This window comes from Halictus rubicundus, chromosome 9, assembly GCF_050948215.1.
Source record: "Halictus rubicundus isolate RS-2024b chromosome 9, iyHalRubi1_principal, whole genome shotgun sequence".
Taxonomy (NCBI): Eukaryota; Metazoa; Arthropoda; class Insecta; order Hymenoptera; family Halictidae; genus Halictus; species Halictus rubicundus.
The window spans coordinates 11957222-11979313 of record NC_135157.1 but is presented as its reverse complement, the minus strand read 5'-3'; the positions used below and the strand labels follow the sequence as shown (position 1 = coordinate 11979313).

At 48.2% G+C, this 22092-nt stretch overlaps 1 protein-coding gene across 4 annotated transcripts in view; it reads left to right on the top strand.

The window, feature by feature from the left end:
* LOC143356928 (homeobox protein caupolican) overlaps positions 1-22092 on the top strand; it is a 125601-nt gene that overhangs the window by 82102 nt on the left and 21407 nt on the right. For all 4 annotated transcript variants that reach the window (XM_076792995.1, XM_076792992.1, XM_076792993.1 and 1 more), the window contains exons 3-4: positions 777-910; positions 15942-16300. In XM_076792995.1, coding sequence (XP_076649110.1) covers positions 777-910; positions 15942-16300 — 493 coding nt within the window. The remainder of the gene's footprint in view (positions 1-776; positions 911-15941; positions 16301-22092) is intronic.

Genomic DNA, 22092 nt, shown 5'->3' with positions numbered 1-22092 from the left:
GGCACGACTGTTCGGAGGCGCTATCAAAATAGACGCGCGAACGTCTACGCGTCTGTTTTGAATAAATTTTACACGATTCTACACGGCTTTATGCTTTTTCTAATAGGAGGCGACGGGACATAAGAATAGAAATTCTTTGTAAGTAGAGAGGTATTTGTAAGATAGGGGTTGGAGAAATTTTTACTTGGAAATTTTACTAACAAAACTTTCTAACTCGTCATCGGAACTGACTAACTATTCGATCAACCCCTATGTGTATGAATAAGCTCTGTATAGTGTCCAATAAGTTTAAGAAATAGACTGAAATGGGGGTGAATGCAATATTTGGTACAATGTTCAATTCTTATATCTTGTGAAGCTTCTAGATATGAAAATAAATGGAATATAATACAATTGAATGAGGGTGATATTCGGTATCACGTTAAATTTTACGTCACGTTACATTTTATAAAGTTTATGTTTGAAAATGAATGGAAGAACGTCAGAAAATTGAGTGAAATGGGTAATGAGAATGATATTAGGTATCGCATTGAATTGTTGTGTCTCGCGGAGCTTAGACTTGAAAGCGAACGGAATAACATAATAAAATTGATTGAGCTTGGGGTGAATATTTGGCAGGCCAATTAATTTCTTCGCAGCGAGTAAGGCAACTGTTAGCGCGCAACCCTCGTGAATGCGGTAGAACGCGATGATAAGTAACTTTTCGAATTAGAGGGTGGCGCGTTATATAATTTTCACCCTCGCCCATAATAATCAATCGGTCGATCGCGTTGCAGGGAAATCCGTACGGATTGAAGGACACGACGGGGATGGGCATGACGGCGGATATGGGTGCTGCATGGGGCACGGCCGCCCTTCAACCTGCTGCCACGGGTTACTACCCCTACGATCCAACCCTGGCCGCCTACGGGTAAGTTTATCACCAGGTTTCATGGTCTCTCGGCTCCATTAGATTAAACCACCATCCGCGCGCTCTCCACTCTATCTCTCTCTCTCTCTGTCTCCCTTCCTCGTATATACACACACATACACACACATATCCCTTAGCCCGTCGACGGTGTTGCTCAGTGCCGCCATTAAAACAAGAGTCACGATCTCGTACTCGCTACACATATCCCGTCAGGAATGGTTATCGTTATCGCGAATCCGCAATATCTTCTATCCCGGGTCGCGTAAACCGAGTGCCACACAATTTTAGCCTGTTGAAGCTTATATGGGAAAGACGATTGCCGTTTCTGGCTGATGGTCGCGTTCCGAACGACCTGTAAAAGAGAAATATTCCTATTTAGCCTGATCGCTCCTTCAGGAGGTCCGTCTTCGCGCCGAGGTTGCGTTGCGACACCAATTCCTCCTCCGAAGGACATTTCATCCCTTAGAGCAAAACCACATTTTGTAATATTTTCCATTTGCGCACTAGTTAGTGTTAAACATCGTTAGCATTCCTAATATCTAGATTACACAGGCGAAGGTTTACATAGAGTGGCATAGAAGTTACCAGTTGCCGAGTTTCAAAAATATCTATAAAATATCTTTTAAAGAGAACGTATTTCATGTGGCAGTCACAGCACATGTATGAAGGATTGTTTAAAAATACTGTACACTTACTACCACACATGCATATAAGCAGTCTTTCTTAAACAATTTTCTATACGGCAACCAACTGTAGGTGAAACGGAAACTAAAAAAGAGGGAGTAAAAAGTACAATAACATTATTTCCAACTTATTGAATACACCGAGCGAACAAATAAATTTCCATTTCACTGGTGCCTGTTAAAATCGAGGTAAAACAGTTTCCTGAAGATCCTCGGTCCAGCTATCAATCATCATGAATCACCGCGGCGATAAAAATTCCGAGTATCGCCGAACGTCGCGAGTGAAATAAACCCGTGTAGCCGAAAAATAGTGTGTCGAGGGCATCTGGGACCCGGGAAACAATGTGTATAAAAGTGATACAGTGATCGCCTCCGGAGACACGCGGGGTCCGCTTAATCTCATTCGTTCCCGTCAGGCTTTAAAACTGCGCGACGCGACGCGCGCTCAGTCAAGGTAGGCGACAATTAATCCGTAAGAAGGGTGACGAGCAAACCGGATGCTCGTTCTTCCTGCCCGTGGATAAGAGTTACGAGGGTGCTGTCAACACGAGGATCCTTGTACTTCATCTTGCCGGAGGGGGTGGCCGCTTAGGGGACGGGGGTGCGGAAAAGGCGACGGTGCGGGGGCGTATCGACGCGGTTGAAGAGCTCGTCACTTAGGACGATACACACACGCGCGTGCACGCACCTACACGACGCACACGGATCCCCGTAAACATTGTATCCGGGGGCCCCCGGTAAGTGATTCCCGTGGCTATATTCCGCGGCGCGCGTATTTTCGTTACGGATCCCGGTCTGTTTTGATTAATAATGGCAGCGCGGACAAAAAAGCTGACGGCCGAATTTACGACGGGAATTTATTTCCGTGGCGCTGGACGCCCGACAAGCTGGATCGCGATACGCCGGCGATATATCAAAATCTGCCAGGACAAGGGAACGATCGTTTATCGAGACGGAATTAAAATTTTAAAAAAGAAAAAGGGAAACACCGCTCGCAGCTTCGCCCCACCCGATTTGCCTGCGTTCTTTCGCAATCCTCCGAAGAGATAGCTCCAGTGTCTGGTTTTTTGATGTTCAGAAGTGATGAGTGTGGCTCGAAAATGTTCCATCAAATGAAATGTAGTCGTGAATCGGTAATTCTGAGGAATTCGAATCGTGTGAAATTTAACGAACGTATCATAAAAGAAAAAAGATCGGACCATTTGAACCTTGTGATAAGAGATGAAATATTCCACTGAATATTTCAATGTATTAAAAAATCTTGCAAGATTATAGGAAAGGAGAACGATTTATGAAATATTTAGAAAAATATAGAAGCACCACACAAATGAATATACTCTGATACAGAATTTCAAGGGAACAGACATTAAACGAAGTAGCCAGACAATATTCCAGCAACTCGAAACAAAAGTGGAATTGTAAAAAACATCAAATACAGCATTTTGCTAATTCCTGGAGGATTCCAAACGCACAGTTTCCCTCGCAATAAATATTTCCACGGCTAAATCTCGTCTGCGGTTGAAAAGGGGTGGATTCGCCGGCGAAACGAGCGGTTCTCCCGTGATTGCGAGAAAACCGGGCAGCCCTCTCGCGAAATAATAAACCAGAAAAACCACGGATCGTTGGGCTAGAACCGCGGCGATACCTAATTGGAAACCCGGCGCCGGGTCTGTTCGAAACCGCGGCTCTGGTTCGTGGGAAAGGGTCTATTTTCGAGGACCATGTGTCGCGTGCCGTTGACAAAATGAGACATTGACACAGATTTTCGACGCCGGTCGTAATTGGAAACACTTGGCTCGCCTCGATTTTTCTTCGTCCCTCGTAAATCTCGGTATCCCTTCCTCCCTAGCATTTTTTCCCCCCTCGTCCAGGCTTGTCCGGTATTTTCATATCGCGTTTCACACGCGATGCTCATAGACCGTTTCCAATCTCGGGATCGCCGATTGGATAAAGAAAAGGAGGACTGCTATAGGATAAAAATCGCTAAACGGCAGACGGGGAATTCAATATCGGGAGGAAACGCGCGGCGACGTTGCTTCTCGGATTCTCCTTTGATCTCGCCGCTGCTTCTCTCTGTTTCACTCCGTCTCACACACACGTACACACACACTCTCTCTCTCTCTCTCTCTCTCTCTCTCTCTCTCTCTCTCTGTCTTTCTCGTCATCGAACGAGAGAATCGGTCTCTCTCCCCGATTCCTCGGGGTCCCGAGGGGGATGAGAGAAGAGGGCACCTCTTCGAGCGAGATTCGAGAGAAACCGTGCACGGCGAACGGTTACAAAATGGCTGTAGGCAGAGCCGGAGTGGGCGTACGTAATGGAGGCTTCCAGGTTGCGTATATATACTCGCATCGCGAGCGTAGGGAGAGCAGTAGGTCTCTCTCCGTAGGAGAGCGAGTGAGTGAGTTTATTGATTGGCTTCCTCCCGGGGTTGGCTCGCCTGTTCGCCAGGCCTCTGCACTCTCTCTTCCTCTGGCTCCCTCTGCCTGCCCTCTCCCCTCTGGCTCTCCTTCTCTCTCTCTCTCTCTCTCTCTCTCTCTCCTCGTCTCTCATTCTCTCTTCTACGTCCCGACCTCCTCGGCAACCTCCTTCCACCCTCGAAAGCGAGCCAGCTCCCACAGGTGCTTTACTTACTTTGCTTAGCAACCCTCGTGTCCACACAAACACGCTCGAAGCCAGGTTCGCGCGCACCTACGTGCGGCCTGCTCACGCACGGACTTTGATTCTCCACCGTTTCACCCTCCACCCGTAGACACCCCCGCAGCACCCCTTCAGCCACCCCCGTCCTCCTCCCCGCAACGGACAGATCCTCCCTCGCAGTCGTCGCGGTGAAACGCGTGTGCGCCCGGCCGCGTACAAAACTCCGGACTGTAGGCATTGTTTATCGTGGAATCCACCCTCTCTCGTGCGCTCGCCCCTCGCCATTCTATCCGAGCCTCTATTAATTTACTTGCTTAATAATACGACAGCCCTCTCTCGGCCTCTTCATCCCTGCCTGTTTGCCTCGCATCCGGCCTCCTCTTCTCTTCTCTTCTCTTCTCTTCTCTTCGTTTCGTTTCTCTTCACGTCTGTCGACGTCGCAGCCTCTGTGCCGTCACTTTCGTCGACGACTGGTCGGCCAGCGACGAGACAATGGTCTGCATCCAGTCCTGAACGCCGGGGGATGGTTATAAAACCGTAGTGTGTTCGAACGGACCGGTCTGATTACGGGAAATGAGAAATACGTCGTTAGCCGCGCACGGTGACAGACTCCTTTGGGAATCGTGGCGTGCTCGTTCTCTCTTTCTATTTCTCTCTCTCTTTCTCTCCCTCTCTCTCTCTCCTTCTCTCGCTTTGGCTCCTTTCTTCCGTGACGCTGACTATCCTGACAAACGCCGTTCTTTTCGAACCAGCTCGAACCCGGTCAATCTTAATTGCTCGTCGATGCAACGCGACGGTGTGGGGCCGTCCGGTTTTGTTCGGGTCTATGGGAAATTGTGAACGACGATGATGCCTTAGGCGAACGATGGCCTAACTATAAAGGATATTCCTGGATTTATGACGGTTTTGGTTCTTCAAAATTAATTGGACAAGATGTTAGAGAATCTAGTGGAGCCGGAGCGAGGCCGAGTCTTTGATAAAGGATAGATATTTTTATTTTCTGTTTTTAAACACGATTTCACAATAAGCTAGCTATAATTGGACTGCCGGATACTTCGTGCCCCATTCAGAGCATTTTTTACAGAAAATAAAGTTCACAAAAATCCAATTTAGAAGAAAAACGGCTCTCCCAATGATGCACTCGAGAAAATCTTTCGAAACCAATCACCGCTGATTCGCGTTTAAACAACGCCATCACTCCGCAATTTCCAGCCGAACCGCAGAATAATTCGCCGTAAAACGAGCGGAACCGTCGCAGATGCGGACACGGTAAAAATCTCTTTCCCCCGAAAGTTCCCCACTCGCTCGCGCCATTTTTCACGAAGATCCACACCGACACCCCTCATGCCGCCCCCCGTGCCAGGGGTTTTTTCGTTCTCGCTGGCTGCTCGAGAGCGCCCGGATGTTACGCGTTGAATAAAGAATCGCCGTCCTCGTGAACTGAAAAAGAGTCGATCTTCTTCGGCGAACACCTTGAGGAAGAACGGCCACGGAATCCCGACGAGCCGCGGAGCGATGAATATTTATACGGTGGTACGTTAATTGCCTCAAAGTCAATTACCACTTTTCCTTCGGTGGAGCCTACTGGAGCCGATCGATAAATGTAGTCCCCGAGCATTAAACGTCGAGCACATTCTCCTAAGTTCTGCAAAATCGGATTCTTATTTGTCTTCGTGGTCGCAGCCTCGATACTACTCTTTTACGTTGACTAAGCAATTTTTCAGGCTCAGCTGTTCTAACAACAAATTCTTGCAAAGACTCTACGGTTTAGAAAAACGATTTTTTCCGTTAAACCGGTGCGCGACGCGAGATTCGAACGCCATGCTCCCGAGCTAACTCAATTCTGGCCCAAATGCGGCGATACTACTTTTTAGCCTACCGTCATCGATACAGACGTCTGCTATGGGTACGTGAAACTCGCCGCGCGGTCTTTTTCCACGGATCGCCGGTCGACCGGTTGCCGGCGCAGATTTTTCTGCTGCCATCCGTGGCTGTCGCGGTAGCCTCGGGTCGATCGGCGGAACGGTGTTGGTGGAATGGTAGGGTATCGGTAGTACGAATAGTATGGATCGGCGCAGCGTGTATCGGCAAGAAAAATCTCGCGGGCCCCCTCGTACGGTGCCCCAGGAACAGGAAAAACCGAGATCGATGGCTAATGGGCCATTCTCGCCAGCTACATTTTTATCGGTGCGTCGACCGCCGGACACGTGTCGCCCCGGATAGAATATATTCTATATACGCCGGGCACAAAGCGCCCGCGAATAAATTAGAAGCGCGAGCGCACTTTCCCTGTCAATCTTGATAGTGCGCCGAGACCTTGGTGCTAGACAGCGGGCTGCATTCCGGCGATGCATGGCTCGGGCCATCGCTTTGTCCGAGGGAAACCGTGTGGAAAATTGTGAAGCAGCGAGAACTTGGACGCTTTAGTGTCATTGTCATAATTTTGAATCCGTCGAATACGAGAATATTTAAAAATGTAATGAATATTTTTATTAAAGAATTATTAGGTCGTAACAGAATAGGGAACAGTGTCCTAATTTGGATCTTCTCAAGATCTTCTGTCTTCACAAACAAAAATACTTGCAGAATTGTGAGTGATATCAATATCAACTAATTGTGAGGTATACTTTGAGTGTGATTTAGCTATAGAGAAGAAAAATATTTGCAGTACTACTAGCGGTAGCTGAATTAGTTATACAATCAAATTACTTGTTTGCAACTTCGTGTTTATCCACGAAGGATTAATTCTTTCGTTCCACTAGGTTTTTTGGGTGATTAGAAAAGAATTCTTTCCACATTGAGAACAGATTAAAGAAAGAATAGAGAATAGTAAAAAGGGGAAACGAATAATGTTCCGAGTGTTTCCTCTTATACTGTACGACGCAGTACTAGCTATGCAACGATACGCTGGTTCAATTAAAACGAACGTAATTGCCTACGTACAGAGACATCATACAAACATGGAATGCACTTTCCGTTCGATACCATAAATAGCATGCATGGAGCTTAAATGGAAGTGTCTGCAGATTGAAGAAATTTATATCTCAATTTTTCATTTCGATTCATGAGAAACGAGACTCTGGAAAATATGTCGCAAACATTCATTCGTAACAGAGTGTTGTAAGAACGCTTGTTTACCCACGACTAGAATGAACATTTTCATACAAATTCCTGTTCCCATAACCAATCAATTACAGAACACAGGTCAAATTAAAAACATTCGTCTCTGTAATTTTTGCGGACGTCTTCTTATATCTCGTGTGGAATTAAAAAATTTGGCTGCATTGTGAATTATTGTGCAACCGTCGGGTTCCATTGTGGCTCTCGCGTCTCCTCCGAGATTGACACAGTCGTAAAAATGATTTAGCGTGTGGCTGGGTCGGAAATATTCGTCGAATGGACGCCGACAACGCGCGAAGTCTTGAAACTGTCGTCTTAGGTACAGCCTTTGGTGATTCGATTACACTGTAAAGGTCAGCGTGGGCATAGTCGGTTTTCTCGACAGAGTACCGGCGACAGAAGCGTGGACAGGAGAGCGGCGGAGTAGCGGTCGGGTTCTGTGCCAAAAGTTCAAAGGCGAATTGATTTAACTGCTCGGGTACGAAAGGAATTTCGTCGCGATGACGTTCGATTTGTTAGAGAGACGTGTGGAAGTGTAGCTCTTAAATCTTTCGTCGTAGTATCGCCGAGCTTTTCTTAATATTCGAACAAAATGATTCTTTTAGAAACTGACAATCAAGAAGACTGACAGTACACTATGCTGCTCTGATTCCTCATAGTTACTCCAGACCTTGTCAATATTATTAGAAAAATTACAGCTCCAGGAACCACCTGTGAAAGGGATGAAGCTACAATGAATGACACAGAGAGCTTTTAAAGCTCCGAATACGCAATACCAGTGAAAACAGTGAGCACTAAAACAAAGAAAAGAATATTTCTATACGAGTTACAAGTTACAGAAAATTGAGAAAAGTCAAAGAATTTGAAAAATTGAAAAAGTGAGAAGCTTGCACAGTAAAGATTGCTCACAGAAAACGAGAAGAATTTGTTAAAAATTGTCAGAAATAACTGGACTTCGGCTTTGGAAATCAGGTATCTAGATCACCCGGAAAGCTGCACAGCCTCCCGCCACTTTGCAGTTACGATCGCATTCCTCGGGATTATACTGTTTAGAAGACCACCCTGTACAAGTCGGCAAGGTAATCCGGCGCTAAGAGCGGATAAGTCTGTTTTTCAAAATCCCCGAAGGACTCTCCAGCAACGCGGAAGTCCTCAGGTAATGCCGGAAGGTACAACGCCGCCCGCGACAAACACCGTCCAAACGAGAGATAGTAATCTTGACGAGAAAATCGGCTGGAACGTTGCTCGATTTCTATCGTCGTCTCCGATCTCTGAGGAAAAACAATGCTGGGCCAGGTAGAGCCTCGGAGAGTCTGTGTAATTAGAACGAAAACAATATCCTTCGACAGGCACCGCCATAAACCGCTGCCTCTCTGGAGGTTAGGGGGACGACTGCGTTTCTCGTTCTATCTTGAAAAGGAATCCGTTTCGGGGCACAATGCGGCCAAATTGTGCCGACAATATTTCTTGGATAATTACTGGGACGGGAGATGTAATGGCTGTAAAGTACGCGATGTTTTTATCGATTTTTTAAAGATACTCAACTACTGCTCTCTCTTTCGCCCTCACACTCTGTGTCCCTACTTTCTCATTTTTGTCATAAATGTCTAAATCCACCGAATTTCTGGCACTCGTGTTGTATAGGAACACAATGGACGCCTTTTGTGACAACCGATATCTCAAAGCTTTTTCTTCAAGAAAGAACAGAGATTTACAGTCACCGTGGGATCCAGAAAGAATGAAATTTGACCTAGACGTCTATCTACCCTTTCTCAAGGCCTTGAAAGCTACAGAAGCATAAAAATCAGCAGTCTACGTGCAAGATTCCACTTTTATTTCTTGAAGCAAGATTTCTTCGTATTCTGCATACTCTAATTAACAAGTCTACGTGGGAGACTGCCAAGGAACCCGAGAATCTTTAATCACAGAGGGTTCTACACTCGATTGTCTACTCGCGAGCGAGATGAATCATAGGTTGATAGGTATAGGTGGCGGAGAGCGCAAAAATCTTGAATCGTCATTGAATTGTGATTCGCGAGGAAGGCGAGCAACGTTGCTGGAGCGAAATTAGCGAAAGTAGCGAAAGAGAGTGTCGAACGGTGTTCGGTGCCGACGGGAAGGATCAAGGGGCGTGAAGCAGCGAGTGTCGTGGGGCTTGGGGGTGCAATCAGCGGGAAGAAGCGTCGACGGCGGCGGATTAGATAAGAGGTGGCGAGTTGTCGTTCGAATGCAGCCAGGGAGTCGAATGCAGCAGTTACACGGAGGGGGCGGGTCAGTTGGATGCAGCAGCATCGGAGCAGACGCGGCGCGCCGCGGTAGGTTGCGTGGTGCGAGCAAGGTAGGTTGGCTGGTTGGGTTGGTCGGTCGGTTGGTAGGTTGGTTGGTAGGTAGGTAGGTAGGAAACGTTTGCACATCCGGGACCGGGCGTAACTATTCGAGCTATATACACGGCTATACGAGGCCGGAGGACGTAATTACGCGCGTTCTGCCAATATTGGTTAACCTTTCGAGGTTGACGCCACCATATGCAAAGCCCCTAATGAGTCGCTCGAGTGGCCCCGGTGTCTAGTATTACGCGCTCGTCTCTGCCCTCCCCCTATACGCTCGCTCTCGTTATTACCTCGACCGGAGATATTCGACGATCCTCTCTTTTCTCCACTATTTTCCCACCCTCTTTCTATCCCCGTCTCTCTCCCCCGCCTTCTCGTTCTTTCTGTCTGTCTTCCCTGCGATGCGAGCACACCCCCGGCTTCGAAATTTGCGTACGTTTTCGTCTCCGGCACCAACGACGCTCAAATGCACCGCGAACGGTCCACGATTGCCCGAGAGCGAATATTTGTTGGCTGATTCGGGCTGCGCTACGGGGAAATTGCGACTCGTGGCCCCTACGATGCTGCAGGGCTTGTTTCCCGTTGGATTGGCTCAAACGTGTGCATTCACAATTTTTTTTAGAAAACTACCGTGTTCATTTTTAACTATCGGGTCCATTTTATTTCAGAGCGTACGCTTTACTTCCACTTAACTGGTAGTTATAGTAAGGTCCATATAAATTCAGTAGCAGAAAATCAACATTGAACTCTACCGTCTTCCACGAACGAATGAATTTAACCCTACAATTGAGGGCCTCAAAAGTCTCACGATACAATTTCGAACGCGCCCGGAGATTTACAATTCCCCGTAAAATGACAATGGTGGATCCCGAACCGAGGAGCTACGGTCTCGATTTCGCGGATCGATGGCGCCGTAGCCCACGCAGCCGGGATTCCAGGCGATCCCGAGTCTGTGCATCGTCTTGCGCATCGAGTTCCCGGTGCATCTCGACGTGGTCGTCCGCGATAAGGCCGTGTCGCGGAGTTTTATGAACGTTGCGAGATCGTGGCAACGAGGATCTAAGCGGTCCCCGGTTACACGGGCCAGGGGTGGTTGTGAGCTTTCGTCGTTGCACCGCGGTCGCATCTGCATTGCATCTCCGGCCTGCACACACGGGAGTTTAGACGATCGGGCGCCGATACATCGGAGCAGCGAGCGATTCTCCGGCACGCAACGGCACACTTAGTATGCAAATCGCGACAGTTCGCCGGCTCGCGTCGCCTCGCGTCGCGTCGCCTCGCCTCGCCTCGCCTCGCGCCCTCGTGTGTGCGGATAATTGCGCGGCCCCCGCGACCGTGTGGGAGGCAGTCGAAATTGCGCATATCAATGAACCCACGGGGGACGGGGTGTCGATTAAATCTGGAGGCAAGCCCGGCCCGACCTGCCTGCCGACTGTCAATTTCTAACTTCCGAGGGATTCGCGGACGGAACGAGTTCCGTTTTCGCCGGCCCTTACAACTTTATATTGACTCGCGCGAACAAAGAGACAACGCGTCGGAGTAGCCGATGGTCCTCGTGCTGCGATTTTGATTTATTGCCGCCCGGAGTTTCGCACAGGGAACGTGTCGAGCGCCGGCGAAACAGTCGGACTTATTGCCGAGAGGCTCTGCAGCGAAACGATTATTCACTGAATAGTTTTACAACGGATTTCAATTTTTTCTGTAGCTATAATTTATTCTACGGCTCCAGCGATTACAACTTTTTCATCCTGTACAAGCTTTCAGAAGAAATTGATATCTTTTGTATGTCTGTATTTTCTCTCGTGATTAAATAACGATGACAGAACAATAGATTTTTATTCCGATTTAAAGTTAATAACACACCTGTTTAATTCAGGTTGTTCTGATTCTCCGTCGCGAGTCCAACTCGATGTTATACGACTTTCTGGAATACGAAGATAGGTGTCTAAAATATTAAAAAGTCTATATCATCAACAAATTTTATGAAGATTGAATATTCGAAGAGGTTTGTCTAGTATCAGATATACAACATTTTCGTCCTCGTCATTTGAGGTTTACTATGACCCCAGCTCCTCGTACTCGACGGATCCCGTGTGATTTTGATACATTACGACCCGGAGTTTCGTCGAGGGAACGTATCGGGACAGTCGTCGGACTCGAGTGTGTTTTCGTTTGACGGATAACTACCCCAACTACCCCTCGGTCGCTAATAAACCAAGGGGACGGTGGGGCTGTTCGAGGGCTGCGCGATGAATTCGATACACGCGTCCCGAGAAGGGCAGGCATTTTATTTCGCCTGTGTCTCTCCGATTTTCTTTAATTTGATGACGCTCTATACGGTCCTATTTCTGAATAAAGCAGTTAAAAAGTATTAGCTCGAAGCAAAATTAAGAGTCAAAATTTTCATACAATTTTTCTATAGCCTTTCAAAATAGATACACAGATTCGGCTATTATTTCTGTATTAACCTAACAACTGCCAGGCCCCAATCCAATTTGACAGCACAAATCAACGCATCAGGAATTCCACAGAAACTAACCTCTAAAATCGCGATTTGCAGTCCAGTTTCCTAATTCCTTGCTCCGTGGAAGCAGACGTTATTTTCTGCCTAATTCAGCGGCAAGAATCTCTCAAGAAAGGATCGATCAGGCTCGGCCCCGCTGTAACCGACCCGTTCCAAAGCTGGAACCGGCTAAACCCGTCATTAGATACAAACAATCCAGATCCATCGACGGTTTTCCACGGGGCTAGGGGCGGAGGGGAAAGAAAGCGGCGGGCAAGAAAGAAAGGAGGTACAAGCAAAAAGACGCTGATTTTATTGGCGAGGTACGAGAACCACCGGCGGCCGCCTTTCCCTTGTCCGAGGGAGTTTAATAGAGGGTGAAACGTCCTCGAACTTCCACGAGTCTGCTTCCTTCGGATTGCTGGCTTCTTCATCCCCATCGACGCGGTCATCAGCAATCTTGGATGTGGATCCCAGTAACGACGGGGTCGCCGGGGGTCGGCCGGGGATTCCGAGAGGAGAATTACGCGATCCTCTGTTCCACCGGCGAAAGCAGAAACCTAATCGCCCGCTTTTCCTTCGATTTACCTTCCATTCGCGTTTTCCCACCCCCAATCTGTAATTCGCCCCCTTGTCTCCGAATCGCCCTGCATCAAGAATCTGCGTACACTGGCCCCGATCACGAAAAGTGCTGCGTTTAATCGTCAAAATAAGTGGTCGCAACAAATGCGACAAACAAAATTTGCAATTATTGGACTGACAATCTCCAGAGTAAAATTTGAAGCGAAAGGGGTAGAAGTTTCTTCACTTCGGGGGAAAATATTTACGAACACGTTGTAGATCTTTCTTTCAGTCCTTTTTAATATGTCAGTCTTCTTAAATTTTTCTAATACATTTTCCAAAATGTCAATAAGATCGTAAATTCTCGGCAGTTTTGTGTTTCATTGATCCATTTTTGTTATAATCTCATAAAGTCCGCAGTCTATTCACGAACGTTCGCGTAGCTTGTATTCTCCACGGAAGATATTATCATTCTCGAGGCATCAGCGGGCCTCAGAATGATTTCTTAACGCCCGGAACGCGGCGCCGCGAACGTCAGCCGAGCATCAGAGTCGGGGAAGTCGGTGTCGGTTTGATGTAGCACAATATAGCGAGAAAGGGAACATTTTAAAAGCGTGAGCAACCCTCGATAAAGCCGAACGCCGTGGAAGGGTATCTTTCCTGACACCGCGCGAAGATTATTAAAAGCGACAGTGGCCGGGAACGGGTGTGGAACACGAACAAAAGGGGAACGTCGCGTTTTATCGCGGTCCATAAATTGGCAAAATAACGCGTCGTAATTTGGCGGTCGCGGGTCCCCGAGACAAATAAACCGCGCGGTCCACGTCCTTTCTCCCCCGAAAGTGACGGTGGTCAATACCGTCGAAAATTTTACGGCCAGGTTTCTCGGTTTGCACGTCGCGTCAGGGGGTGGGGGTGGGGTCGGGGAGGGGAGAATCTATCGTGTTTTACGTCCTCGCCGGACGAGATCATCAAAAAGGAACCTTTTTTTTTAACACGGGGCACGAGAGTTTATTCAAATGGAGACGTTTTCCGCTTCTAAATCGCGCTTTACGATCGCGGGGGCCATCGGAGGGCCCCCGATTCTCTCTGTTCGCCCGATGAAATCTTCCGTCTCGGGCTATAAGTTTAGACGTGATCTAATCTCGGCGTTTCACCGCCGCGGAACGACCCAACTATCCCCGAAAATATCGCCGGGCGTTATGTCGACAATGCCACTCAATTTGGAGCTCGGAGATTCCGCCGGGACACGGCATTGTCGCAACACGGCCCCCCTAACTCGCCTAAACGTTCGCCTTCGTCCGACCACCGCCTTTTTCCAACAAAACTCGAAAACAAGCGCTCCGAAGATCCTCCAGATATTTCGCCGCTTTTCACTCTAGGCTCGCTCAACGTGGAATTTCACCGGCGATTGTGAGAGCGTTACATTAATTCAAGATAGGCTCGTTACGAGCGAGACAATCCTAAATGACAATTGATGATCGCGGCAATCGCACCGGGCAGTTACATTGTTAGACTGCGGATCTTTATGCAAAATTAAAACGTTCTGACAGACAGGAGCCAAACGAAACGAGCCTTCGCTTCTTTAATAATTTGAATAAGTTGCAAACGGTAGTTTCTAAATTCTTGTAATATTTTTACTGTTTCAAATTGCAGTTACTGATTGTTATCGTACATGCATAAAATCAGCAGTCTGTTCATTGTATATCCTGAGATAACTTCGCCGAGGTCAACGCATCGACAAGCGAGGAGTGATAAAACAGCAGGGCTGACTCGTGTAAAATCAGAGCAGATTTTATTTAAATTTAACCGAGCACTGGCCCCACATCTTCGAGTACCTACACTTGATCCAATAAGTCTACTCGGTAAAGGTGAACTGCGCTTGAGTGTAAGAGAGTTGAAGTTACATTTCTGAGATAGTTATCAAATGACGCACGGTGATGCTGCGCTGCTTCGTTGGATCGAGTGTAGGAAACCGTCCCGAAGCACGGTTTTCATTAGTCCGTTGTTGCTCGTCCGTGACAGGCTGAACGATTCGAGTACCCGACAGGTCTCGCGTCACGGTGCGGGTACAATGTCGCCGGTAACCGCCGCCTCGAACACTGGTACCACTACCACTATCACTGCCAATAGAGCAGCAGCAGCGGCGGCAGCAGCACCCTTCCACGGCCGATGGATCGTCGATAGGTATTTTAGGCTTCGGTATATAATGGTACATACCTATAACACCCTCGCGTGGGGTTCTCCAATGGGGAGGAAGCGGGACACCCTGGCGAAGAATAGGCGAGCGAGAAAGACCCCGTTCAGGCGACGGGGGTGGAAACGGGAGAGAGAGAGAGAAGGGGGTGGTTAGGGGGTAGGGGATCGATCGAATCGCCATTACGGCGAGTGAGTGCCGGGGGTTGCTCGATGGAATCACGCCGCCGCTGGGGGTTTATTCTCCGTATATATTTGCCGGAGTATCACCCTCGACCCAGTAGGATGTCGCCCCTTATCCCGGAGGGTTCGATGCTCCGGCGAGCAGGTTTTCCGTGGGAGGGGGTTCACGGATCTAGGAGGCCGGGGCCCTCGCGACGAGCACTTCGGACTCGCCGAAATCTGCGGGGAATTCGCACCCTCGACAGGATACCACTTTTCGAGTGGAGTGCCCCCGGACCGACAAATGTTCAACAATGATTACGTTTTTCGTCGCTACGACCTAATCTCCGCTCTCCCGCCTCGTCCATCGGCCCGCGATTCAAATGTCTCTCCGGTGAGGATCCTTGCCATTTCGCTGCCAGCGAGATTAGGTATTTTCTCTCAACAAACTTCTCCTTTCTTTCTTCCTCAAACGCGAGAAGATTGTTAGGAAAATCTTACTGTCTCTAGGTTTACTGAAGAGTTTACTGAAAATATAGAGAATTTGACAAAGATTGGCGAGCGTGCACTGGAAACACGGAGAACATAACAGAGATTCCCGTGGAATTCATAGAAATGTGCCGTAAGAATTAAGTCTAATTAGGACTTCGAGTAAAATATTAATAAACAACGGTCCACCGAAAAGATGCGTGACCAGAGTTGCAACCTTTTCCACAAGGTGTCGAATATTGTTCCAACAGGCCAGTTAATAAATTCGACGACCCTCCCCCTAGTAGTTTCCACTTCTGTCGAAAGCAATGTACAGGATGAATAATGCATATTGCCACTGTCGTTTCAGATATGGCGCCGGATACGACCTGGCAGCGCGGCGGAAGAACGCGACGAGGGAGTCGACGGCGACCTTGAAGGCCTGGCTGAACGAGCACAAGAAGAACCCGTACCCGACGAAGGGCGAGAAAATCATGCTGGCGATCATCACGAAGATGACGCTGACGCAAGTCTCGACTTGGTTCGCCAACGCGCGACGGCGCCTCAAGAAAGAGAACAAGATGACTTGGGAGCCGAAGAACAAGACGGACGATGACGACGACGCGGTTCTCACGGACTCGGAGGATAACAAGGAGAAGGACGACCTAGCGGGGGACAATCAGGGCGACAGGGTTGGCGAGGAGGCGAGGAGAGGCCTCGAAGAGAATGGTAAGTGAAATTCTCACACTCTCCTCGACACGTTCGATGACGAACAATTTTAATCCCTGATGATCGAAACGCGCATTAGACGTCGTTGTTCGGAGTCTCTTGAACAATCTTAGCGTATCTTGGCGTATCTCAGCGTATCTTTCTTTTGTACGATACCTTTGTTAACTCTAATTCGTTTCCTGTTTATTTGCTTCTTGGCCGGTGGCTGTTCGTTCTATGTAATTATTATTATTAGTACGCTAGTGACATGACTCTTATCGCAATAAAAAGATCGTTTTTCTCATAAAAACATTCTTTCATGTATTTTTTATTTGTAACTTCGTTAGAACATACCTCCCAACCTTTTCGAAACAAATGCTTGTAGCAAGTCAGAAACAGATTCGTTTTTCGTTGGAATGAGGAATTGAATTTGATATTGCCCAAACCCTTTACCAAGACCAGTAATCAGTCTATACAATTGATAGTCTTTATTCTCAGTTTTGTCTATAATAGTTACGAATAGGGTACGAAATTTACTGCTTGTCGTACTCCAGACCATCATAAATTCATCAAATCCGCAGTCCAACCAGAATCCCGATATCGCAGAGACACTACCGTGCGCCGGCTTAATTACCTCGGAGAACGACGAAGTCATTCTCGTAAACGGTCCCTAATTATTCCAAGCAGCTCCCCTATCCCAGTAACCCCTCGGCTTGCAGAGCTCGAATGAGAACTATGTCTCAATCGGAGCCGCGTGACGGCCGAAGTTTAGTCAATAAGCAGCCACGCGTGTAGCAATTATGCGTGATATAATACTGTTGCCAATCCACTCGCGTGTATGTATGCGTTTCCCTTGGCAAGAATGCTCGAAAGATCGCGCAAAAGAATTTATATTCTAGTCGCCACGCATTCAAACAAAATTATAAAACTGTAGGCAATTCGTAGGATTTTCAGCGTAATTCTACGTAAGTCTCCAAAATCGACATATAATCGTACATAGAAAATTAATTAACAGTGGGGAGTAGTTGTTTATCCTCTGTTTCGCAACTTAAAATTTTGCGTTCCGTTCAGCTAGCACCATTCGAAACGCTATGCCGGTAGCGTGTACAGTTCGCGTGACCAGCTTCACCGATATCGAGTGGCCATCGAACAGCGTTTCTGATATTGCGCAAGCATCCATTCCGCTGACAGTATAAGCCCGAACCGTACGACCTCACCCTACAAGGATCGGCCAAGCCGATCGCGAGATCCCCAAGACGCATAAACACTTCCACGGAGGCTGAACCGTCTGCTGCAACGGCGTACAACAGATTTTACAACTCTTTCCGCGATTTCCAATAAATATCTCTTCATCCGGGCGCGTTGAACCCGAGCATCGGGCTGCCTCAGCGCTCGAGAAGACTTCATCGATTTTTCTCTCGCGGAGACAAATATTTGGGGTGGCTGACGGCTCAGGCTCTTCCCCGCGAGTGATTTTTTCAACCCTCCGTGGATCTGCACGGTTTCACGAAGATATGGCTTTGTCTTTTGTTGTACTTCTCGTTTGGAACACTCGGGACGGAGTAATTGGTGTGTTGAACTCTTCGGGAGCGAATGAAATCGGTTCAAGCCGTTCCAGAAATAATATAGACTTTGTTCATATACATTTATGGGAAATTTTCAGGAAGACGTACCTACACATTTTATTGCAGATTCTTGCGTTTAAGCCTTGTGACAGGGTAATTGTTAGGTCCAACTCTTCAGGGGTGAATGAAATTGTTTAAATCCGTTTCAGAAGTGATGTAGATTTTGTTAATATTCTGTGAATCAACAGAAAGGTGTTAGGTAGCTTTGTCTTTTGTTGAGTTCATCCCTGTGTCCGGGTACAAATTGTTTATCTTCTGAGAGGCGAATAAATTTCTACAACTTCGGGAAGAAGCGATGGCGGAATGTAAAAATTGTATCTTATCAGTTCGAATGTGTCCATCAGTGATAATCCATTCTAGTGACAATAGGTAAAAGTTTATTTCTAACTCAATCGTGAGTACAAAATAAACTTACTCGTTTCTGTAGCCGGGAAATATAATTAGAAGTATAGGTACCCGTTCGAGGGTAAAATTGACCAGAATATTGTTTATGGAAGTTGTTAAAACGGGGAGTGAGAAGTGCATGGAGCACCCTGTATAGTCACGGGAATCTTTCGATGGCCGGGCGCAGCTGCACAAATCGTTCGTCGAGGGCGAGGCAAAACAATCTGGGACTATCCAAACATCGTCAACTTTTCTTCGTTTCCGAGCCGCCTCGGCTTGTTTCATCCCTCACATAAATTTCACCCCTTCGCGCGTCGAATCTTTATAGACCGTCGGGAACATTTTAGAGTCACTGATATCGGTGGAAGCTGAAATGTTTGTCTTGGCACGGATACCGGTTAGAATATTATAGTCGGGCCACGAGCGTCAGCTAATCCTACATTGTGCTCGAATCGTCTCCATCGGAGATACCGAAACCCTCCGAACCGAAAGATTCTCTCGCAATAAAAGAAATCTAAAGTCACATATTCCCCGATATAAGACAACATTTAACAGAATGTATTTCAACATTCAACTCCCGAGTCTATATTCGTACGCTTCTCAAAAATTCTTTCCTAAATTCTTCACAAAAATATTTTCTCGCGACGATCCATTTCCGTTTTATGCTTCAATTTAAGTGTCTTTTTATCAATTCGCTAGATTTGAGGGATTGACTCTGCATTAAAAAATAAGTCGAAATAGATTTACACAAATCCGCTCAGAGACCACTCTGAGAAACAGATAGGTAGAAGGGTTCCAGCACGATCCTGGAAATTTGTCGGTGCAAATTCGATCACTTCCGGCCAGCGCGCGCGGCCAAGCGTCGCTCGGCTATCGCCAGCGCCCTGGTGTCGTCGACTGGGCTACTTATTCAGGCATTTTGGCGAGCGGCCGGAAACGGCGAGTTAGAAATTCGCTAGCCGGTGCGGGACTGCGTGTGTCGGGGTCTATATCGCGGAGGCGGACATAATGGTTCACATGTGGGTAAACACAGTGACGGGTTGCGGGTTGCCGCGCGAAGAGATTAATGGCCTTCGGTTTGGTCCCCCGGTGGACCTGGCCGGTTCATGGGTATTGGTACGTGGCCTCTCGCGTCCACACGCTCTCCGGCACGACGACGCTTTCACCGAGAGCTCTCCCGTTCTCTCTCTCTCTCTCTCTCTCTCACTCTCTCTCTCACTCTCTCTCTCTCTCTCTCTCTCTCTCTCCGCTGCTCTCTCCCTAAGCCTGTCTCTCTGTGGGCGAGAGGCAGAGGGTGCGCCCGGGCTGAGTAGCCATCCGTAGGACCATATACACTCGGTGCCACGGGCTCCACATATATATACAAATACATAGACATCTATATACATACAGTATATCGTGTGTATATACATATGCGGATGTACATAGACACAGAGCGAGAGAGAGAGAGAGAGAGAGAGAGAGAGAGAGAGAGAGCCAGTGCGGTGGTTCGAGGTACGGTGATGTATCGGCGCCCGCGGCGAGACGAATGGTACGGACCCTCCTATGGCCACCATTACCCCACCGCACATTGGCCAATATCGTTCCTCTTCGTCGCTCCTCTTCCTCCATGCTACGATCCTCCCTCTCGTTCTCTTCCTCCTCTGTCATTCTCGCTCGCCACCCTAGCCAGGGCCCCTTCGATTCCGGACATTTAGGTGTTGCGAGCAGGCTGCGTGACGCGGCCCGCGATGGCCCCACTCGTAATTTTAAAGGACTGCCAGAGGAAGTAAAGCCCTACGCGCGGAATACCGAGCCAGACCGATTTGTTTTCTATTCGACGCTGGTCCCAGGACACGCGTGATTTGTGACCGAGTATGAATATCTGGGCTGGTGGTCCTGGCTCTTAACCACGGTACCGTCTTGGGGACACTGCCATTTCTGGATCCGCGGTCCCCAGGACCGTGATTTTGCATAATAAAGTTGGGGAGGCTCATCGAATTTTTTGGAGATGACTCCATTTTGCCCCCAGAAAGACTTCAGGCCTAAAGATAAGAATATACATGCTTTAAACTATTTTGTACACTGTAATACATATCTACGTCCTGCTTACTGTTCAACTTCTTGGTATACACTGAACAAGCTGTCAGACCTAGCTCAGAGAAGTGGAGAACCAAGCTGTCCAACATCTTCGGAACGGACCTAGATGAATGAAAGTGTAAACGGAACTTGGTCGAGAACTCTTCGATCTTCGTATTTACTTCCAGCTTGCGATTTCATATTTACCCCATTACGCAACGATCCATTCAAGCATCAGAGCCATTCATCACGGGAGTCGCTGCGAATAATGGTTCCCGGGGAACAGCACTCGTAATAAAGCGGCCGGTTCAGCCGGGGGTTTGCCAAATTCAAGAGCTTTCTTAACCCTCATGAATTTCCATGTTGACCGCCTCCGGTCTGGCCCTCGGCGGTCACTTCAGACGGCCAGGAGTGCGCCCAGGGGTTGCCGTCGTGGTAAGATACACTCGACCATTCAGGTTTTTCCGTTGTTCGCTTCCGGTTACCTTGAATACGAACAGGAACACCTCCGTTGGGCATGTATCGGCGCGGCGAGTCTCCGAAATTCCGGAATTTAATCCTCACAATTCGCGTCGTTAGCGAAGATACGGGGCCAGCGCGAAGATTATGAGATTAACGTCTGATAAAAGGGGGTCAAAAGTTAAAGAGCCACTTGTGGACTCGACGGTGGTATCTATTTAGTTGGCCCATAAGGTTCCCTTTATAGGGGGGTTGCGCGCACCCTAAACCTAAACTCTCTATTTCCCTGTGGCTCTCTCTTTCCCTGGTCTCGTCCATCCCTATTCCCTTCTCTTTCCCTCTGTTTGACGGCGGGGGTTGGCCGCCCCTTCTAGCTTGGGAATTATCGCTTGACGACCCATCAAGTAAACCCTCTGCCGACTCATTCGAACCTCTTAATGAAATTCTCACCCCTGACTGACTGGCTGGCTCGGCTGGATGGTTGGCTGGCTGGCTGGCTGGCTAGCTGGCAGACGCTTGGGACGATCCTAGAGTGCCCCGAGAGACTCGGCCAGAGAGAAAGAGAGAGACCAGGAGAGGCGAGGGCGCGTCGGTGGAACAGGGACAGAGGACACAGCTTCCCTATTCTATCCCGACCGGCTCTTTTCCCGGCTCGAGGGGGAGCTAAAATCTCTCGCGCCTCAAAGTGGTTGAAGGCTCCGCTCCCTTTTTTTCACAGCATCCCTTACAGCTTAACTGCGTAAGGGCGCGCGGAAGGGAGGAGTCGCCTTCCTACCGCTTCCAGGGCTCGATCCCTCGCAGACTCCGATACACACTGACTCTCGCGTGAATCTCACTTTCACACCAGGGATTATAAACCATTAATTCTGACATCGCGCTCCGGGCAAGGGGGGCGCGTCACCCCGTAACACGCAACGCGCCCCCTGACCGTACTGAATTTTCTATTAGTTTCGCGGAAAACGCTCGCCATCGCGTTCCTGGAGCTATTAGGCTTCCGTTCGCTGGCTGTCGAGCTCCGTGTGACACGATCTGTGATTGGTCTCAAATATTAACCTGTTAGCAGTCATGGCTTTCGTCGATACCATCTTTTCGTAGCTATAGCGGATCGATTGTCGTTCACGCAATGAAAGACTTGCATATTATACATACATTATGGCGACCTTTTTTACTGCCTCCGAACTCGCTAGAGTCCATAACACTAAATGGTACGATATATTGTCCAGTCTTGCGCATGTCATCTCTGGTTAGCCGTGCTCCCTCTATCGATGCTGAAAAGACACGACTAAA